Source organism: Nyctereutes procyonoides, unplaced genomic scaffold (genome assembly GCF_905146905.1).
Source record: "Nyctereutes procyonoides isolate TBG_1078 unplaced genomic scaffold, NYPRO_anot_genome, whole genome shotgun sequence".
Classification (NCBI taxonomy): domain Eukaryota; kingdom Metazoa; phylum Chordata; class Mammalia; order Carnivora; family Canidae; genus Nyctereutes; species Nyctereutes procyonoides.
This window is the reverse complement of record NW_026575120.1, coordinates 7,593,979-7,615,478: the sequence shown is the minus strand read 5'-3', so window position 1 is coordinate 7,615,478 and position 21,500 is coordinate 7,593,979. Positions and strand designations below refer to the sequence as shown.

General features: G+C 38.0%; 1 protein-coding gene across 6 annotated transcripts in view; it reads right to left on the bottom strand.

Annotated features, from left to right (window-relative positions):
- The window catches only part of RBPMS (RNA binding protein, mRNA processing factor), a 173,018-nt gene that overhangs the window by 94,256 nt on the left and 57,262 nt on the right, over positions 1-21,500 (bottom strand). For all 6 annotated transcript variants that reach the window (XM_055334868.1, XM_055334864.1, XM_055334865.1 and 3 more), the window contains exons 2-4: positions 4,688-4,765; positions 1,695-1,733; positions 370-432 (exon numbers count right to left, since the gene is read on the bottom strand). In XM_055334868.1, coding sequence (XP_055190843.1) covers positions 370-432; positions 1,695-1,733; positions 4,688-4,765 — 180 coding nt within the window. The remainder of the gene's footprint in view (positions 1-369; positions 433-1,694; positions 1,734-4,687; positions 4,766-21,500) is intronic.

Below are 21,500 nucleotides of genomic sequence, written 5' to 3'. Positions count from 1 at the left end.
ACTAAATGGAAGACTCATGAGAGAAGGAAAGCCAAATTTTGATCTAGTCTTGGGTTAGACTTAGCCTTTGAGAGTATAATGATGGCCAAACTAAGCTTCACATTACCATGGGTGGTGAATAGGCTGAATTAGAAATAAGACATTGTTAGTTATTTTGAACATTACAGTAAAAGCTGGAGAAGAGCAAAGCAGTATTCAGTAGTTTGCACATCTGACCATAATTCAAGGAAAAATCTCTTTAGATGGCAAATTGATGAATCCCTAGGAGAATGAGCAGTCATATTCCCTCCATATGATTTCCGGTCCAAAAAGGTTCTATTGCCTCCCACCACCTCACAAGGAAACATGAATGATTATATCACTACTTACATTCAAAGCATTCTTTGCAGCTTCTGCTTCTGAACGACTGTCAAAACTGACAAAACCTACGGGCTGAGGAAAGAAAAAAATATGAAGAAAAAAAACCAATCAGGAGAGATCTATTTTTCTGGATCAAAGGTGATGTCAAACTGAAGAGCTAAGATAAAGAAATGACCACAGGCAATGGGTAGAAATAAGAAAGCCAGTTTAAAAGAATCATGACGCAGTGGCTTAGCCAAATTTCTAACATGAATCAAAAGGGATTGTGAGGGTGGTTCTTCAAGGGCACAGCTGGGGATTTAGAGAATCATAAAAAAAAAAAAAAATCTAGAAGGGGTTGGAAGGTGAGCAGCAGTGAACAAGAGAATAGAGGAAAACTTGGGTCGAGAGGCTCTACTTTCCTAAATCAAATTCACTGTACCTCAGTTTCTTCATCTTTTAAAATGGAAAGAGAACCGAATCACCTTTTGGTACACTGTAAGTGCAAGGAATACAATGACACAATGATAAAAGCCCTGTACTCTCACTGCATGATCAAAATTATAAAATGAACATTTCCATCTCAATTCCCAAAGGATACCTTTAAAAAGTCCTGTGTTTAACTAGGTATGTAAACTAAATTGTTCTGAACAGAGAGGGGTGATAATCTCTTTGGACTCCATCTTTTAATACAGAAAGATGCTTGCACCCTAGCTTACTCCTGATGAATCAGAGAACACCTTACTGAGAGATGAAAAGTAACTGAGATGTGAGCATGCTAGATATTCAGCAAGGGGGGGTGGGTGGCGCGGGCGGGAAGGAAGCATACAGCCAAAAAACTTCAAGAAACTTGTAGAAACTATCAGGGTCATGGATTACCACTCTCCATTCTGCATATTTTGTGCTCCACTCTAGACTTGGCACTCGGCCTATGGTTATTAGAAGTTTGAAACACAGCATGATTCTTCAGCAACAGATACTTACATTGATTGTGAAAGTTTGTCTGTTTAACCTTACTTTTTTTTTAAAAAAAAAAAAAAAAGGAAGAATCAGGAAGGGGGTTAGATAATTTCTGTTGAATATACAGAGCAATCCCAATATAATCCTATTGGATGCACTACGTTTGCTGTTTGCCTTCCTCAGGGACAGTCTCAGACATCCTGGCTGGACACAATAGAATTATGAATCATTTTCCTGTGATAATTCCTAACCAACCTCACAATTTTAAATCAACAAAAATCAAACCCTAATGAGAATTTAAAAAGAGAATGCTGAGACCCAGTAACATTCTTGACGAAAGTCCATTCAAATTTATTATGGAAGTGACCATTTATATTCAAGTTTGAGGTTCTTACCTGCTTAGATGTGAGCTTTATAAGAGAACCCTCGTAGCCCTGAAAATTAAGAACCAAATTTAGAACAAAAAACAATTACTAGGAAAAAAAAGCAATTGTAATAGTATCTTAAGTAAAAATGGGATCTGTTAGGACTACTAACTCTTCTTACAAATGCCATAACCGAGAAAGCAAATTTTATACACGCATACACGTATGCGCCTATGCTTCCTAACTTAAGGCCTAAAACAAATCATACCTTGAAATTTATACATATATATATCTAGGTTTATTTTCCTTATTTGTAAATGGTAGGAAAATGGGTTCTTCTTAACAGATCTTTTTCATTTTTATAGAACTAGGAAAATGGAGTAAACTTATTAATAAGATAGATAAGTGTGTAATGACTTAGTCATGTACTTGCTATAAAATAACATTAAATCATTAAGAATGTACTACGTAGAACTTATTACTCAAAAATCTCAAAATCGCCAGGCAAAGTTATCCAGGTATTGATGCTAGATTCTATTGAGTTATTTTGCTTACTTATTAAAGCAGTTTTCATGTTTACTCTAATGGAGACATAAAAGAATTCCTTGTTGGGTTCTTACTCCAGCTCATCCTCAAGGAGGATAGAAACCCTCCCTTTTCACTCCCTCTTTTGACCCCTCCTGGTTCCTCAGGATAACAAAATGTGTTTATTTCTGAAAATAATCAATGGCTGGTGGCTTGCACTGATGGATGACACAAGGGGAAAAAACACTAAGAACACTACTTGACATGATTGACCACTGCACATATCAGTGCTAAGACAGATTTGCAGACTAGGGTCAGCCTCCAGGGACTTTAATTAAAGAGGGTGGTTAGGAATGTACCAGGGTCCTGACTCTAGTGTTGAGATTTCTAGGCAGGATGCTGGATTGATTCATCCTCGTATTTTCCCAGCAGAGAACTATGTTACCAATTAGCTACTGTAAACATTTTACCTCAAAGGCCTTGAGCTCTTCTGGCCAGAAAGGTCATGATTCACAGCCCTGTCTCTTTCTTTTTCAAGGTGTGCACTCTTTCCCTCTGAAAAACCTGGAGGTTTAAACATCCTGATGGCTTCAGAGGCAGAGGACAAATGGATATTTCACTCAAGTACACCACCAATGGTAGCAATATACTGTGTTCTCTAGTCACAAACAGAAAAGTAGTAGCACAGTCTAGTTCAGAACACAGATGACAAAGTCAGATTGCTTGGGTTTGAACCCTAGCCTTGCCATTAAATTATGGTTGAACTTGAGCAAAATTTATTCAGTTGCTCCAAGTTTCTTTTTTTCTCATTTGAAAAACAGAGGCCAACTGACTTCAAAGGGTTCTGAGAATTAAATGGGATAATTCACGAGGGGCTTGCTGGCTAAATCTCTCTATACACATACAGAAACATCACAGTATTTTGTCCATCAATAAGATCAATTTGCTTATAAATTCCTCATCCTATGAAAGGGACAGACAGTACAAATGGCAACCCTGCAGCAGATACTCAGGAAATTCTATGAGGCTGACGCTCCCCCACAACATCTTTCTTTCCCACTTCCTCTCAGCTGACCTCATGTCTAACCCTTCTGTTTCCCTCTGTACTGTCATCATTGTTACTGTAAGGGTATGGCTGTTAGAACAGAGGTAGGTCTATTATTACATGGTGCCTTCCTGGCACATAAGCTAGACTCCTGTCTCTGTTGGCTTTTAACTGGCTGCCCCTTCAACCTTCTTTCTTCCTCCTACCCAGCTGTTTTCAGCTGTCACCTCTTGCTCTCCCTCTGCCTGAAAAGCTAGTTCCTGTCCCTCAACTGGTCTTGCCTCTGTGGCTGGGGTACTGCTTCAACAGGATGAATCTTTAGTCATCAAGATGGTCTGCCACCTAATCCTAAGCGTGCCCTTTGCCAGGCATTGCTGTTATCCTGTTCCAGGGACCAGCTCAGACACTAGCCCTTAATTTATCAGGACTTCCGGGTACTCTCCAGAGGGCCTAGGCCTCCTGCCCACAATCTACCAAATCCCAGCTTTCTTGTATTCTCCACAGGCTGGCCTTCAACCATCCTTGGCAGCACGGTAATTTCAGCTTTAGTCCAATTTCCCATGAAGTTTCCCATTCTAGCAACATCAACCATCTCTAAAGTGATTTTTACCTCAACAGTTCTTGACAGGCAGCTGAATTAAGTATTATACTATGTACCAGCATAACTCCTTAAAATTTTGTTTTACTTTGTTTGAAATTTAGGACACTCTTCCCACAGAGAAAGTAATGGTGGTTGGGTTCTTAGTCTAGTTCATGAAAGTGTAATTATACATATGCAAATAAGAATATATATGCTTATTATATATGCAAAGAAGATATTAATAATACTTCAATAAGAAACCCTGTAGGAACAGGCCTTGTTATTTCACTAGAAATATAAATAATGGTAATTGGTAAGTATTTTTGGTGAGCTGTCCTCAGAATACTCCCACTGGCAAATGATAAACAGGGGGGACCCCAAAGCTGTTCTACATGGAACAAAGCCAGGTGCATGTCCACACTAGTAAGGAAAGAGGCTTTTCTAGCTTAGCACTGGGGAGGACAAAAGGCAATTTCAGTTTTTTCTGAGACTGCACACTGGAATTAAACTGTTCAATCTCCTTTACTAACTAATCTTTTTTTATTTTTACTTTTAAGATTTTATTTATTTATTCATGAGAATGCACAGGGAGGAGAGAGAGAGAGGCAGCGACAGGCAGAGGGAGAAGCAGGCTTCGTGCAGGGAGCCTGACGTGGGACTTGATCCAGGGTCTCCAGGATCACACCCTGGGCTGCAGGCGGCGCTAAACCGCTGAGCCACCGGGGCGGCTGCTCCTAATCTCTTTTTAAAAAAGGTCATTTTATAAGATGCTTTCTCAAACATACCATTTCTTCCTGCAAGAGGCCCCTATGAAGCTTATTTATACACACACTTTTTGGTCTTCTTTTATAATTTCTGAAAGGAAAAAGGTACCTTAAATGGTCTGAAAAGCAGGTAGAGTTCCCGAGGTTTGATATCCAGAGGGAGACCACTGACAAATAGGGTCCGGACCTGGAAAATAAATATGAAAAGTGATCAAGAGACTGTACCATCTGGAGATCAGCTCTCACTTGTAATCTCAAAAATCCACATCTTCACATATTTCACAAACCCTAATTCATGTTTTTTTTCCGTAACCCGATGTACAGTCCTGTTAAGATGTTATTAGACCAACTCCTGGATATTTCTATAGGATTACTCAGAATGAATTACCTCTAGCTGATTTAAATTTAATTGATTCTCCCCCATTACCTGGTTCTGACACAATGAAGGGAAGAGAAGGTCTACACAGTTAAAATAACAACTTAAGAAAAAAAAAGTTATGAGAACAGTAAATCTACCACTTCTCTGTTCTAAATCAAATGAACACAGAACATGGTTCAAAAATAAAATCAGAACAATTTGTTTTTCCTGCTTATTTTGTCTTTGCCTCCCTCGTCGGCATATTTTTAGAAAACATTTTTAAGGACTCTCTACACCCAACGTGGGGCTCAGACTTATAACCCTGAGATCAAGAGTCATAGGCTCTACTAAGCCAGCCAGGCACTGTTAATTAATTTTAATACATGTAAAAGTTCAATAACCCAAACACACCAAAACAGTAGCCAAAATGCATAACTGTTCATCTGCTCAGTTCCAGAATAGCAGGGAAAACCTCACTGACCCATACCCATAAGACCTAAGACACCAATTATGCGATTAGGGTCTACTAAAATACAGAACACAGACGACACACTTCCATTTGGGAGGATCAGAGAAAACATGTTAGCATTCGATTGGGAACTTAAATACTAGGATGAATTTCACTACAAATATATAAAGGTTGAAGGGAAATGGAAAAGACTCAGAGGCACAGAAAAGCATTAACCAAAGCAGTGAAGAGGGGGAGATAGTATGGTGTAATCTGGGAGAAGGGGGAACCAAGACCGAACAAGCAGCTGAGAATCCAACGACATCACTGGCTCAGGAATCTCGTCTTCAATCAATAGGCAAGGAGAAATCACGGAGTTATCACCATGTTTTCTTTCTACTTATTTTAGCATGTTTCATGTGCGTTTAGTCAAAATTTCCACCCTCCCCCTCCCCAAACTTTTAAATATAATGGACACATAACACTAAAATGTACAACATATTGATTCATTACTTATACACTGCAAAATGATTACCACCATAGTGTTAGCTACTGCCTTTACTATGTCGCATAACTAACCATTTCTTTTTTGTGGTGAGAACATTTAAGATCTACCCTCAGTGACTTTTTTTTTAAGATTTTTAAAATTTATTTATTCATGAGAGAGAGGCAGAGGGAGAAGCAGGCTCCATGCGGAAAGCCTGACGTGGGACTCGATCCCGGGTCTCCAAGATCACACCCTGGGCTGAAGGCATTGCTAAACCGCTGAGCCACCAGGACTGCCCTCTCAGTGACTTTTGAGTGTATATAATACAGTATTGTTAGCTATAAACACAATGTTGTGCATTAGATTCCCCCTAGGTTTTTCAACTTCTAACTGGAAATTTGTAATCTTTGAGCAACATCTCATTTCCTCTATCCTGATCCCCTGGTAACCACCATTCTACTGTTTCTCTGAGCTTGACTTTACCCCTTCATTTTCTATTCCTCTTCTCTACTCCAGGCTAATACACGATTGAGTTCCTCATTAGAAATTATACTGCTACTTAAAGAAAAATTGAATGCTCAATTGTTAACCATCTATAAATCTAGAAGAATTTTACTCAGTGTGAAAAGGGAGATTTTCTAGAACTCTAATGCTTTCAAGTTGATTCTAGTCGTAAAGAAACACAAATAAGCAAGGTGCTTTTATTGATGCAGCATAGAGTAAAATGTCATGCCATTTGCATACAGGTGTATAACCAATACTATGATGATATAAACAGCCTCAGAATCATGAAAGCCTTATTGTTAATCATAATTTTAGATAACTTTATTGTGCTATAATTGATAAACAATCGATCCCTAAATACAGTTTAGAATTACATGGGTCCACTTACAGGTAGCTTTTCCCCCCAGTACAGTACTGTATTTCTCTTCCTTATGATTTTAACAACTTTTCTTTAGCTTATTTTATTGTAAGAATATTGTATGTATTATACAAAATATGTGCTAATCAAGCATTTATGTTAACAGTACGGCTTCCAGTCAACAGTAGGCTATTATAAGTATTAAGGGAGTCCAAAGTTATAGGTGGATTTTTGACTATGCAGGGGATCAGTGCTTCCTAGGTCCCATGTGGGTCAAGTCAAATGTGTTAAGAAACTGCACTTTGTTTACATGTAACTTTTGAGATGTTTAGTCTGTGAAACCATCACAACAATCAAATCAACCTGTCTACCATCTCCCAAAGTTTCCTGCCACCATAGTTCTACCATCCACATTCCCAGGGCAATCACTGATCTGATTTCTGCCACTGTAATTGGTATATATGTTCTAAAGGTTTATACAAATGGAGCCATACAGTATGTATCTTTTCTGTCTGGCTTTTAGCCCTTTTTTTGGTAACTATTTTGAGATTCATTCAACATTGTGTGTATTATCTATTCCTTTTTTATTATACTTAGTATTCTATTACATGGATACACCACAGTTCATTTATCCATTAACTTAATAGGACATTTGGGTTATTCCTAGTTTTTGGCTTTTCCAAGTAAAATAGCTAGGAGAATTCCTTTCATCAATCTGTCAAAGTCTTTGTAGGGATGTAGGTTTTCTTCTTAAATACCTAGCAGTGAAAGGACTGAATGATATGGGTAGGTATATGCTTAACTTCTAAACAAACAAAAAAAAAAGGCCCTTCATTTACTTGTTTTATGGCCCAGAACATGATAAATGCTGTGTACTTAAAAACAAATGTGTGTTCTGTTGCTCCTGGATAGAGATTTTTGTCGTCGTTTTTTACACAAATGTCCATTAGGTCAAGTTTGTTGTTCAATCTATCCTTTGCCTTCTCCCATTCTCCCTCAACTTTGCCAGGGATAAAGCCTCTTTCCAGAACTTCATTTTATCAAAGCTAAAGCCGAATTATGGAGAACTGCCAAAGATATAGATGATGAGGGAATCCTGCTATGCAATGTGCCCTCCCTGCCACCACACACAGTCCAAAAAAAGTAAACACCATCTGTCCTTGGATGCTCTAGCCAGAACAACCTGAGCAGAGAGGGAATCCCAACTCCCATTCAGATTTTGCTGGGTACCCAATATGTCTGACACCATGCCAGGTGCTGACTGGATTACAGAGATTTCCAAGGAAGTAATGCAATAAGCAGATCCTATGGTTTAAACACTGGAGTACTATTTGTCCATCAGGGAAGCTTAGCTGCCTAACAGGTTACCAATTAAAATTTAGGGAGTTCACTTAGAAAACAACCTACCATTTACAGTATTGTTCTAAAGAAAAAAAAAAAAAACTCCAAACTTGCATGTCAGTTTACTAATACAATAGCAATCTGGAGGTTATCAACACAATATTACTTGATATAAATTAAGATTCAACATCAATAAAATGTATTATGCAACCAGTAAAAATTATGTTGAAAAAAATTATTCAAAGAAAACATTTGATTTTAATATTTGCTTATTTGTATTTTTTATAATATACATGGTATTGCATACTGTATTTTGTTAGACTGAGAATTGCCTTTTATTGTTTTCTTTAGGAAACTATAAATGTCAATGTATACATCAATAAAAACTTTAAAGTTTATTTTTTTTAAAAAATTTTATTTTTATTTTTTATTTTATGATAGTCACACAGGGAGAGAGAGAGAGAGGCAGAGACACAGGCAGAGGGAGAAGCAGGCTCCATGCACCGGGAGCCCGACGTGGGATTCGATCCCAGGTCTCCAGGATCATGCCCTGGGCCAAAGGCAGGCGCCAAACTGCTGCGCCATCCAGGGATCCCAAAAACTTTAAAGTTTATATAGGAAACAATATAAATATTTCAGAAATAAAAGTGATTCTTATTTTAGTATCTCAAACTATTATACATGAAAAAAAATGAGCTCCTATTAGCCCTAGGTTAGCCATTTACTCATAGATAACAAGAATCTCAAGGCAACTATTGGTTTTGTTTATCAAACTGGAGGAAACCATAATGTCTGGCATTTTATTTACACATAGAGATGAGTTAATTTCCCATGATCTAGTGAATCTCATGATCTCAAAAACCTGCTGGGATCTCTCATCTCTCACTGAAAAGATTCTCTCCTCTGACAGAACAGGATGACTAGGAGAAATAATTTTTAAGTACTTATGTGTTTATAAATACAACCAAGGGTCACGTAAATCCAAGTGTTTGGAATCTGTGTACTTTGAATCCCTCCTCAGACTAGGAAATTTCATTAAGTCAAAAAAAATCATGGATAATATATGGGAAAAACCTCTTCCTGAATACCTAATTCATATTTTTCTATGGTGACTGCGACCTAGGTTATGAAGATATTTGAAAACATTTCGTTTCCTCAGTCTTCTCACCCCCACACTTCTTATCTTAGCCATTAAATAGAGAAACACTTGCAGGTTTTGTCTTGCTATGTCTGTGGAAATCATAAATGTAGGGAAGTTTCAGTGAAGGAAACAATATCCAAATGACCTTCTATGAGAACAGAAAGCTTAGTTCATTCACAAAATAATCAGTAGAGAGAGAAAAATTTGAGACAGGTAAATAAATAATCAAATACCCAGGAAAAAAATATCCCCCCAATAAAATGAATGACACCAAATGAACTTTGTGGCAGGTCAATCATTATCCAGAGCAGCCCTTAATTTACCAGCATTGTCTATGGACACAGATGTGCCTGGCACTATGCCTTTAGCATCACAGATGTTTACTTTATCAGACACATGGGGAAACACATTTCTTAGTCAAGGACACAACATGCCTCATAAAAGATCAAGACGTGAAGCTGCTGACAGCTCTATTCCAAAGGGACTCCAATGGATTCCGTGAATGTACCTCCATCTTCATTTTTACCACAACAGAACTGAAAGAATAAATGCTAGGGGAAATTTCCAGGGCTAGACAGAAAGAGCAAGGAGAAGTCTTTGCTCAGCCATTTATCTGGCATCCCCTACAGAGGTTGCAGTTACATTTTGGATAAAACTAACCATGTGTTATTCCGCAGCACTGCCAGGTCCCACCGAAAAAGTTGAGCCGAGCCACGTTTCAGTGATTTTTTTTTTAAGATTTTTGAAAGCAATCTATACCTAACATGGGGCTCAAATTCACAACCCTGAGATCAAGAGTTCACACACTCTACCAACTGGTAGCCAGCCAAGCACCCCTCAGTGACTGACTTCTAGATTTTTTTTTAATTTTTATTTATGATAGTCACACACACAGAGAGAGAGGCAGAGACACAGGCAGAGGGAGAAGCAGGCTCCATGCACCAGGAGCCCGACGTGGGACTCGATCCAGGGTCTCCAGGATCGCGCCCTGGGCCAAAGGCAGGCGCTAAACCGCTGTGCCACCCAGGGATCCCTGACTTCTAAATTTAATAAACTCTAAAGTCATTGAGTTAGTCTTGAGTTTTCTTGGAAAGGTCAAAACAGGCTTTGAAATGGAAAGATCCAACTGTTTTCCCCCCAAGATTTTACTTATCCATTTTATTTGACAGAACACTAGCATGTGTGCACATGCGCACGAAAACACACAAACAAGGAGAGGGGGTAAACAGAGAGGGAGAAAATCCTAAGCAGATTCCACCATTGGCACAGAGACCAACATGGGGCTCAATCTGACAACCCTTAGACCACAACAATCTGAGCCAAAACGAAGAGTGAGACGCCCAAATGACTGAGCCACTCAGGTGCCCCAGAAAGGTCTTACCTTCAACAAAGAATACACATTATCTTGTAGGTAATCTAGACATGAAAACATAAACCAAATAGATACATGCTTAGTTTCAATAGAGAATAATCACACTTTTCAGCCAGTGGTTGTATCTGGTAAACACCATAGTGTCCAAACACTATTGGCCTATCTATGGGCATTTTCTGTGCTTTAGTTGTTATAAAAATATGTTGGAGATCACTTCTAGCTGCTCTGAGCAGACTTCTTGAGGTTCATGTTAAATTCACAGGATTGGGAAAGGCTATTTCTCATGTTCTAATGACTCAAGAATAACTACGTAAGTGACTCATTTGAAACGTTCTAACGAGTAAAGCCCATGGACCTGCTTCCATGATAATCTATCCTCTGCAAGTTTTCCCTCCATCCACTCACTTTCCTAAACCTATAAATAAATGTAAACTCCAAAAGGAGCTTTCAAACATGCTATATGTTTAAGTCATTCTTTTGGAGTAACTATTCTTTGAATCATACAGATATATTCACAGGTAAGAGCTTTCAAAGAGTGTTTTAGAGTTTGAAGTCTCTTCTTTGGTACTGTGTAAGCATAATCCTAGGCAGAGTGTACAGTCTATAAATCTTGAATTATTTAGAAATCTAAGTAACATTGTGTGTTCATGGAAGGCAGTGTTTGCTTGTCAACACCTCTGGTGACAATATGGCAAACAAAATGAGGCAACCAAGCACCATCTTATCAGCAACACCAAATGATAAACAGGACAAAAAGGCAAGAAAGGTTAACATAAGACACAGAAATTTAGAAGAAATGTGACAAAAACTGATCAGAATCAAGGGAGAAAAAAGACAAATTCATGTAGACCAAAGATCACAAAAAAATTAAGGACTATACACTCATTAACATAGCAAGAAGGATCAATATATAGTTACTAGTAAAAATCACATTTCAATTCATAAGGACTTAACATATTTATGTATAAATAAGTCCAAAATTAACAACTACTGAGTAATCCAAAGTTTTTTGAAAAGCTACTCAAACTCATTAGTTTGTACACTTAAAATGCGAAGTAGATATCCATGTCTATTGACAAGGTTCCTATTAAGTCCAACACAAAGCACCAGAATTTGCCCGTAACCCCAGTTTATTCTTTCAAGTGGTTTTATAAGTTAGTATATGCTCCCAAAAAGGGGGGGGAGGTGTGAGTAGTATTGAAAGAATATTTACCAAATTACTGTTGTATTAATAGCAGGGAGGGAAGGTAGAATTAGAGAACTTTCATTTTATATATTTATACATGTAAGTATTTAAATATCCATAAGGATAAACCATTTTTTAAAGAACCCAAATCCAAATAGATCTCATTCATCTGAAAATGTGACCTTGGGTCCAGCCTCCTCCTCTTTGGCCCTTTAGAATATCTCACTTTTCTGCCTATTGCTCCATAGGGACAAGCTTGACCTAGCAGAAATATATATAATAATGTAATTTGCTTCATATTTCAATTCTGACTATGAATCTATTTCTTTGTACCTTATACCAAAAATAGGCATCAATGACTAAGGCCCTAAGGGCAGGACCATCCTAGTTTCAGTCTAAGGGATCTTCTTGCTTTGTGACCAACCTAACTCCCCACCTAAGAACAGAGGGATCACGCAACATCCAACCCCCAAGGAAGTGCCATCCTTTTTCTGATAGACCATGTAATACAAACTTGGTTTCAGGGACAGAAAAGTGAAAGAGCTCCACATATCTGTGGCAGCATAAACCCCATAGCACTAGATTTTTTTTTTTTAAAGATTTTATTTATTCATAAGACGGGGGGGGGGGGGCAGATACACAGGCAGAGGGAGAAGCAGGCTCCATGCAGGGAGCCCAATGTGGGACTTGATCCCGGGACCCCAGGACCACACCCTGAGCCAAAGGGAGACCCTCAACCACTGAGCCACCCAGGCGTCCCTAGCACTGGGTTGTTTTTAACACAAAAGGCAATAGGCGTGGGTTCGGGGTGGTTCAGAGCCCTATTTGTAAGTTTTACACCCTGATTACTCTTTTTAAATTAAGTATTGATGGATTTTGTTCTTTTCTCATTCTGTAAGCATCACCTAAAACATCAAACTGCAGCAACGAACTGCTGAGGATAGTCCATCAACTCACTCCCAAAGATGGCTTTATTGCATTTGTGTCTTGCCACTATGAAAATGCATTACAAAAAAAAAAAAAAAAAAAGAAAGAAAAGAAAAAGAAAGAGAAAGAGAAAGAAAGAGAGAAAGAGAGAGAGAAAGAGAGAGAGAAAGAGAGAGAGAAAGAGAGAGAGAAAGAGAGAGAGAGAGAGAGAAAGAGAGAGAGAAAGAGAGAAAGAAAGAGAAAGAAAGAGAGAAAGAAAGAGAAAGAAAGAGAGAAAGAAAGAGAGAAAGAAAGAGAGAAAGAAAGAGAGAAAGAAAGAGAGAAAGAAAGAGAGAAAGAAAGAGAGAAAGAAAGAGAGAAAGAAAGAGAGAAAGAAAGAGAGAAAGAAAGAGAGAAAGAAAGAGAGAAAGAAAGAGAGAAAGAAAGAGAGAAAGAAAGAAAGAAAGAAAGAAAGAAAGAAAGAAAGAAAGAAAGAAAGAAAGAAAGAAAATGGATTACCACAATTATTAAAATGGTCTGCTGCCAGGAATTTAATTCTGGTTGCAGCTTAACAAAAACTGACCAGCGTTTGGTCAAGCCCCAGTTTCTTGTTGGCACTGATTTCAAGATGTAATAGGTAGTCGAGTTCTACTCTGCTGGGCACCTACTGAACTTGAAGACACACTCCATTTCCAGCTCAGGAAAGAGGTTATGTTTCAGAAGGCCAGGTTGCTACAGACACTATTGGCTAACTATAGGATAAAAAGGGGTCACTTACCTTGTTATGAACTCCTAGGTTTAAGTTTTAAATTGAACATAATTATCCACAAGTAGGCTTTCTCAGTTCTGAGAAATCTAACTATTGTCTGCCCTAAGTGATATTCAGTTGTAGAATATCACCATCTGTAGGATAACCTAATTTATACTCTTATTTAGGGCCCCTGGATACCAGACTGACTTTGCCAAAGTCATTAGAAAGTTTTCCGTAGGAGTAGGGGAAGAAGCTAGAAGACTCATGGGAGCACGGATAGAAGAGGGGCTGCCATGGTTCCATAAATTCGTATGTGCAGGGCTCAGAATGTGCATAGGAAGTAAGAACAGCAAGTTAGTACTGGGTATATATACCACACTGCTATAGTCACTGAGACAGCTCAACCCAACCTAATGTCATTTTATAATCCATCTCCTATCTCCCAGTTTCATAGAACTGCTTTAGACCAAAGTCCAACGTAGTCCATACCTCAATGTCTGCTGTAGATCTAAAGGATAAGAGACAAATTGAGAATTTCTAGGATGTGAAACCACCCAAGAATAGGCAGCAGATGTTCCTGTACATGTGGGCCCTTAGCCTCATTATTAAGTTTCCTTAGTGCTTAGTGCCAGATACAAAGGGAGGTGGGTACCAGAGGCAAATTAGGAATTTAGGGTTTGAATTAGCCTACATAGGAAACTAGATACATAAACATGTGCATGTAAGAACTTAAGCTCATTATTAGGAAGTTCACCAAGCACTGCCAAACATAGTACATGGTTGTCAAGTGAATTCAGTAAGAAGCTCCCTATAAGAAGGACATTTTACCCCCTTAACTCTAGTCCTTATCTCCCTGGTTTCCCTTAGTCCTGTTAAGTCAACTTCTGATGGTTTACTCTGTTTCAACCCTGGATAGCCCATGGAATCCTACTCTTCATTCAATTACATTGCCTGTATTGCTAAAACAAAGATTTTAAAATGTATTCATTAATGCAGTGTATTGTAAACAGAAGTTTGCATTCTAATCTCCTGAAGTGCATTTGCCCTTAGGATTTTAATCCTATAGCGTACCCTGAAGTTGAATGTCCAAAAGATTATCTGAGCTATCCACATATCTGAGCTATCCACATACAGACTTCTCCATGCACTGACAAAATGAAACACAAGCAGAAAAAGAGTGTATCAAAAATCTCAAGTCTTTTCTTTCTCCTGCAGATTTTGGGTGATTGAATAGATCTGCTTCACAAAATAAGAAAAAAAAAAAAAGTCATTCCACTTCTCCTGACTACACAGGAGAAAAAAAAAAAAAAAACTATCCCCAACAGTACAGTTTTTCATAGTCCTACAGGATACCTTAAAAAAATATATATATATACATTGGCAGATTATGGTCCCAACATTGTCCAGGGCTCTAACGTTATGTTTTTTTGTGTGTGTGTGTGTGTGTGTGTTTTTGATATTAATAGTGGATAAAGTTTATCTGAGGAACTTCATCACACTGCAAGTTTCACACTGCAAGTCTGCAATGTATTCTAAATAACCATCCACAATGGACCATATCTAACATAACTAGAAAGCTGTGGTGAAAATGTTTGGTTTCCAATATTTAGCTGTGGGAGATAACCCAACAAACATGTTCAAATTCTTTGATGGTAGGTCAGCTCACCTTCAAACTCAATATTCTTCCCCAAGATTACTGGTAAGCATCTTAGTACTACACAGCAGTAGATGCTAGTATCTGTACAATGAACTATTTGAGTGAATAAAAATTGAGTCACAGTACTAGGATTGAGGCATAAAAGACAACCATAAAATTTATGAACATCCAGATCTGAAGGAGTAAGAAGAAATAAAGTCACTGATTTTTATATGCATTCAAAAAGGTTAAGTACTCAAGGCAATAAAAATGATACATAGTAAAAAATAAATAAGCATTCATGTGGAACCAGGCTGCTGGGATTCAAATCCCAGTTCTGTAACTTACTAGCTACGAATCTTGAACAAGTCCTTTAACCAGCCCATTCAGAAGTTTTCCGCAGTCTGGGAAATGGAGATAACATTGTTGGCAGCTACTTATGGCAGTTTTTAAATATGTCCACAAAATTTCTTATACTCTTCCCTTCAAGAAGTGGAGCTTAATTCCTGTCCCCTTCAGGGTGGGCTTCACTTAGTGATTCACTTCTAACAAACACACAAGGGATAGTGTGTAACTTTCTAACCCTAGGTCGCAAAAGGCATGGTGTCTTCTTCAGCAGAAGCAGGCCCTCTTGGATCATTTGCTCTGGGGGAAGCCAGCTATGTCACACTGATACTCAAGAAACAATATGGAGAAGTCCACATGATAGGAACTCACAGGTATCTGGCCGAAAGCCATGTGAGGCAGCCATCTTGGAAGGTCTTGCAGCACCAGTCAGTTCTTCAGATAACTGCATCTCTTGAGACCCTGACTGAGCTAGATCAGATCCACCTAGCAAAGCTTCTCCTAAATTCTTGATCCTCAGAAACTATGAAATAATGTTGTTTAAGCTGCTAAATTCTGGGGTAATTTCTTACAGATTTGTTGGAAGGATTAAATAAATTAATAGATGTGAAATGCCTCAAGTTCAGGACCAGGTTCCTAGAGTAAGGGCTCAGCAAACGCTGAAATGGCTTACCACATTCAAAAGATACATTTTCATGCTCCAAAGGCAATCCTAAGAGGCTGCAACTGATAATATTATCATGCAACTTTTATACAAAGGCTTAAAATGGGCAAAAGAAAAAGTTTGCATAGTAAAAAGAATATTAAAATGCCTAAGTATTTTCCATATTATGAACCTCAAAAGTGTACCTCGGAGTCCCTCCGTTACTATTTCTCTACCTCTTTAGAAGGCCAGGAGCAAATCCCACTCAGGCCAGGACCCCACCCTCCTGCTGCTCATGCATCCTCCTCAACTTTTTTCTCATGTGACAAGAGTTGAATAAAAAAAAAGAAAGGGAAAATCTCTTTATTCTTCTTGATATTAAAAAAAAAGGCTAATGGTTTAGTATTCCTAATCAAGGAGAGTAACAAATGTTGAAGTGATATTAGGCAAGTTATCAATCCCTAAAATAGCTAAGTAAATTTGGACATAACATCTGCCCTCTTTTAAACAATTAAAAGCATGGATTAACTTCTTAAGCATCATTCAAGGTACATGAAAAGTATATTTTACTCAATTTGACATTTCTGATTTGTTTAATCACTACTTTTTATTGTATACATTTTAGCTACATTATACATTGATTGGTACCCCATAACTCAATTAAATCACCCACTTGATTAATATCCATTTTGGATTGTAGGATCTTACAGGATACAAAAATAATGAGAATACCAACACTGGAAAGGATGTGAAGAAATTAAATCTCTTATATACACTGCTGGCAGGAATTTAAGAAAAGATACAACACTCTAGAAAGCAGTTTGGCATTTTCTCATAAAAAAATCCAGTTACCGGGGCACCTGGGTGGCTCACTGCTTGAGCATCTGTCTTTGGCTTAGGTCATGATCCTGGGGTCCGGAATTGAGTCCCACATCAGGTTCCTTGCAGGGAGCCTGCTTCTCCCTCTGCCTAGGTCTCTGCCTCTCTGGGTCTCTCATAAATACATACATAAAACAGGAAAGGACAAAAGAAATGATGGGACGGAAAGAAGGAAAAAAAAGAAGAAAAAATACAATTACCATACAACCGAGCAATTGTACTCGAGCACTTATCCCAGAGAAATGAGTTTATAATCACAGAAAAATATGTACACAAATATTCAGAAAGGTCTGATTCATAATCACCAAACATTGGAAATAAGCAAATGTCCTTCAATGGATGAATGGTTAACAAACTGTGGTATACCGCTACCATGGAGTATTAGCAACAAAAAACTATTAATACAAAAAACATGGATAAATCTCAAGGGAATTATGGTGAGTAAATAACAAAACAATTCTGAAAGATTACATACTGCACAATTCCTTTTATAGGACATTCTTGAAGTGATGAAATTATAGAGATGAAAAGCAAATGAGGGGTTTACAAGTGTTACGGACAAAAGAGGAGTGAGGGGTGGAAGAGAATACACCCTTGTACAAAGGCAATGACAAGGATCCTGGTGGTAATGGGATTCCTTCTATAGCTTCCTCTCGCCCCAGAGGGTGGGTGTGGAATCAGAAGCTTGATCTCACAACCCTAAGATTACAAACTGAGCCAAAATCAAGAATGCGGGGCTTAACTACTGAGCTACCCAGGCGCCCCAAGGGACTGCTCTGTATCTTAATTGTGGTATATATACAAACCTGTATATGTGATAAAATTATACAGAACACCACACACGCAAAACTGGGGAAATCTTAAAGTGGGTAGATTCTCAGTATTCATTTCTTGACTGTGATATTGCACTAATTTTACAAGATGCTACCATTAAGGGAAACTAGGTAAAGGGAACACAGGATCTCTCTGTTATTTCTTTTAATTGTATATGAACCTACAATTATCTCAAAGTGAAGTTTAGTTAAAGTGTACACTTAAAAATAAACTTGACAAATAATTACATAAACATTAAGACATTTATATCAGCCGGTAAAACTAGAATGAAAAACTATACTAGTTATGGGTTAATATGCATTTCTATCATAAAGCCCTGCCAGAAGATTAGTCATTTTCCCATTAAGTTTTTAATTGGTAAGATTCAGAATTATAAGAGACATTAGAACAAAATAAATCCAATTTTTAAAAAGGTAAGTATGTTTTACTCAGATTATAATTTTCTTGATTTAGTCAATCACTACCTTTTATTATAGTATAGGATATCTTAGTTATGTTCCACTTTAATATCTATAGCTCACTCCAGACAGAGCTCACACAATACAGGAAATTAAAATATTTTAAGTTTGGGCAGGCTGGGTGGCTCAGTGGTTTAGTGCCACCTTTGGCCCAGGGTGTGATCCTGGAGACCCGGGATCGAGTCCCACACGTCGGGCTTCCTCCATGGAGCCTGCTTCTCCCTCTACCTGTGTCTCTGCCTCTCTCCCTCTCTGTGTCTTTCATGAATAAATAAATAAAAATCTTTTAAAAAAATCTTTAAAAAAAGTATTTTAAGTATCTATTGGCTATTTTTCACTCCCATCAGGGAAAAGACTAAGAGGGTCAAGCCCAAGGAAATTCAGAGGACAGACATCTATGCAGGCTACATTTTGTATTAACCGGGACTTGATAAGCTCACTACTTAACAACCACCCACTTTTCTAAACCTGTGTTTATGTGAAAATTCATTCAGCCAAAATTTGTTTGGCTGAAATACTTAAAATACTACATGACTGAAAGATGAATATTTGGAATACCACCTACTTTAAGTTGGCTATTTCCTGTAATTCATAAACTAGTTACTTCCTTTAAACACTGCAAAGCCTACTGCTTATAACATGTTCTTCCAGTAAAAGAGCAAACTTCCATTTTTAAATTTAATTATCGCAGCTTTTCCAATCATAGGAATTTCCAAATCCAGAATAACTTCAATGTATTTAAGCTACAACTAATAATCCCCCAGCCTACCAGAGGCACTACCTCTCCAGCAAGACATTGTTTTGATAGCTACCAATGTCTGTAAGCCATTTGTGTGGTCATTCGAATCAAGTCAGTACTTAAGGTTATATGTTACTCATGTGTGTTTGTACTTATGCAAAGGGATGCAGGTCTCAAAAGTTGGCATGACTCACAAGTAGGACTATATGTGTTGACCTAGGCACAATAAAAGTATAACCGATGTCAGAAAAAAAAGACATGAGTGAAGTTTGAGGAACTACCTACATTAACAAAAGTAATATAAATATGCTTTAGAAATGGATCTAAAATATTTAAGAACAGGTTAGATATTTAACAGCATTCTAACTTTTCAACTACTATAATGGATGGAAAATACTGCTACATTCAACCTAATGGTTTAAATTCCATTTCTGCTTCAACACTAGCTGTTGAGGGCTTGGGCACTGACCTCTCTTGAGCTTCCATTTTCTTATGTATAACGTGGAGGTGTGGAAGAGTTGGTCTCCAGGTTTCCTCCCGACTCCAAAAGTATAGTGAAAGGACAGGTTTTTGGTAAAGGCATACCAGAGTCAAAAGACATCAAGTCAAGATGATCTAGAGTTCTTGCCACTGAGAACCTCTCAATCAAGCCATTGAAATCTATTTCACTAGAGATATTTACATATTTATGATCCTTATAGTAAAACATAGTGACATCTTAAACTACAAACTTAAAGAATCTGGCAGATTTGTCAGTGCAAAACAAGGTAAATAGGCTCCAGAGTTACTAATGTGCAATCAGATCATCATAAACCCTTACCTGTCACAATTAAATCTATTTGCATTGGATTTTCTCCCTTGCAAGCAAGAATTACTTCACAGAGCAGAGTGCTTAAGCACACAAACTCCAGACCCAGGTTGCTTAGATTTGAACTGTAGCTCCAACATTATCTGATTAATCTTGGACAACTTATGAATAAACAGAGCCTCAGTTTCCTCATTTATAAAATGGGAGACATAATACCTACCCAATAGGCTTGCTAAGAGGTTTAAATAAGTGTTAGTAAAGCATTTAGAGAAGTACCGCACATAGTAAACACACAAGTTTTTATTAAATAAACAGAGCCCTTCAATTGCTGATAACACTTCTTGCTGATGAATACTATACTGAATGAATACTATAGAATGAAATTACTCAAGTCCTAAAACCTGGGCCTTTACTTAGCCACTTAAAGAGAATTTGAAAAGTTACCCATATTAAAATATTGTACTCCAAAAATATTAAATAAAAAGCATGGCCACTGAACTGCATATCACTTAAGAGAAATATTTTATTATTAATCCTGGATTTCCAGAGTGAAATGTTACTCACACTACCTCAACCACTTTCACTCCCCTTCAGAAACTTGGAATTCCTTTGCAAGTTTAACATGTGAACGAGAATATACATTTGTAACATAACATACTCCGAGTACACAACAGAATATTTTACAGAAACCAGCTCATTATTTTCCATTTTGTAAATTTCAAACAGCTAAGGCAATTTCCAAAAACGGTTCCTCTCCAACCGACGAAAAATTCTCAAAAATTTTCAGAGAACCTGGGGCATGTGAAGGATCTTTCATAGTGGACATGACTCAACCTGTCAGTGATCTCCCTGGAACCTGGCTGTGCCAGCCCAGCTCTAGCCAGAACACAGACTAAGATATGCACATCCACAACAGTTACTGCAGTGCCAGGGAGTCTGTGTTCTAATATGACCAAATAAAGATACAACCAACATCCCAGATATGCTGCTCTGTTGTGCCAAAACTTCTCGGTCATTCTTCCAAATGGCCCCATCTAAGCTATTTATTAAAATGTAATTTATTTTGAGCCTCATGGAAGAATTTCCAAATGTTCTGAATACAAGAGAATATAAAACCTCATCACAAATCTAAGACAATGTATGTATATATTGAACTACAACATACCCGTGACTTTTCTTTTGAGAACGCGCACAAGCGAGTGAACACAAGTGCACAAGCATGAGGGTGCATGCGAGGAGACAGGGACGGAGGTGGGATGGCGGGGAGGGTGGAGATTCTCAAGCAGGCTCCACACTCAGTGCAAAGCCCAACAAGGGTCTCAATCTCAGGACCGAGAAATCATGAGCTAAAATCAAGAGTTGGTGACTTAACCAAAGTGAGCCACCTAGGTGCCCCTGACTTAAAAAATCTTGTAAGTATGGTTAACACCACATACAATATACTTCTTTTGCTAAATTAAATTGTAGCACAGGTACCACGGACCCAGGGAAGATGCACATGTATCCCTGACCTCATACTTCCTCTGACATGGTACAATCCAGGTGTAAGCAGCACTTGGATAGCAGGCCCATAACCTTCTGCTAGCACAGGCATCATTTTTTTCCCCTCTGAATGTCTTAATCAGTGCTGGAGAGTATACCATTCATCACAAATTTTAGATTTATGAAATTAACCTTATGGCTCAAAGATTTTTAAAAACAGTAAATGGACATACACATTTTTGGAAA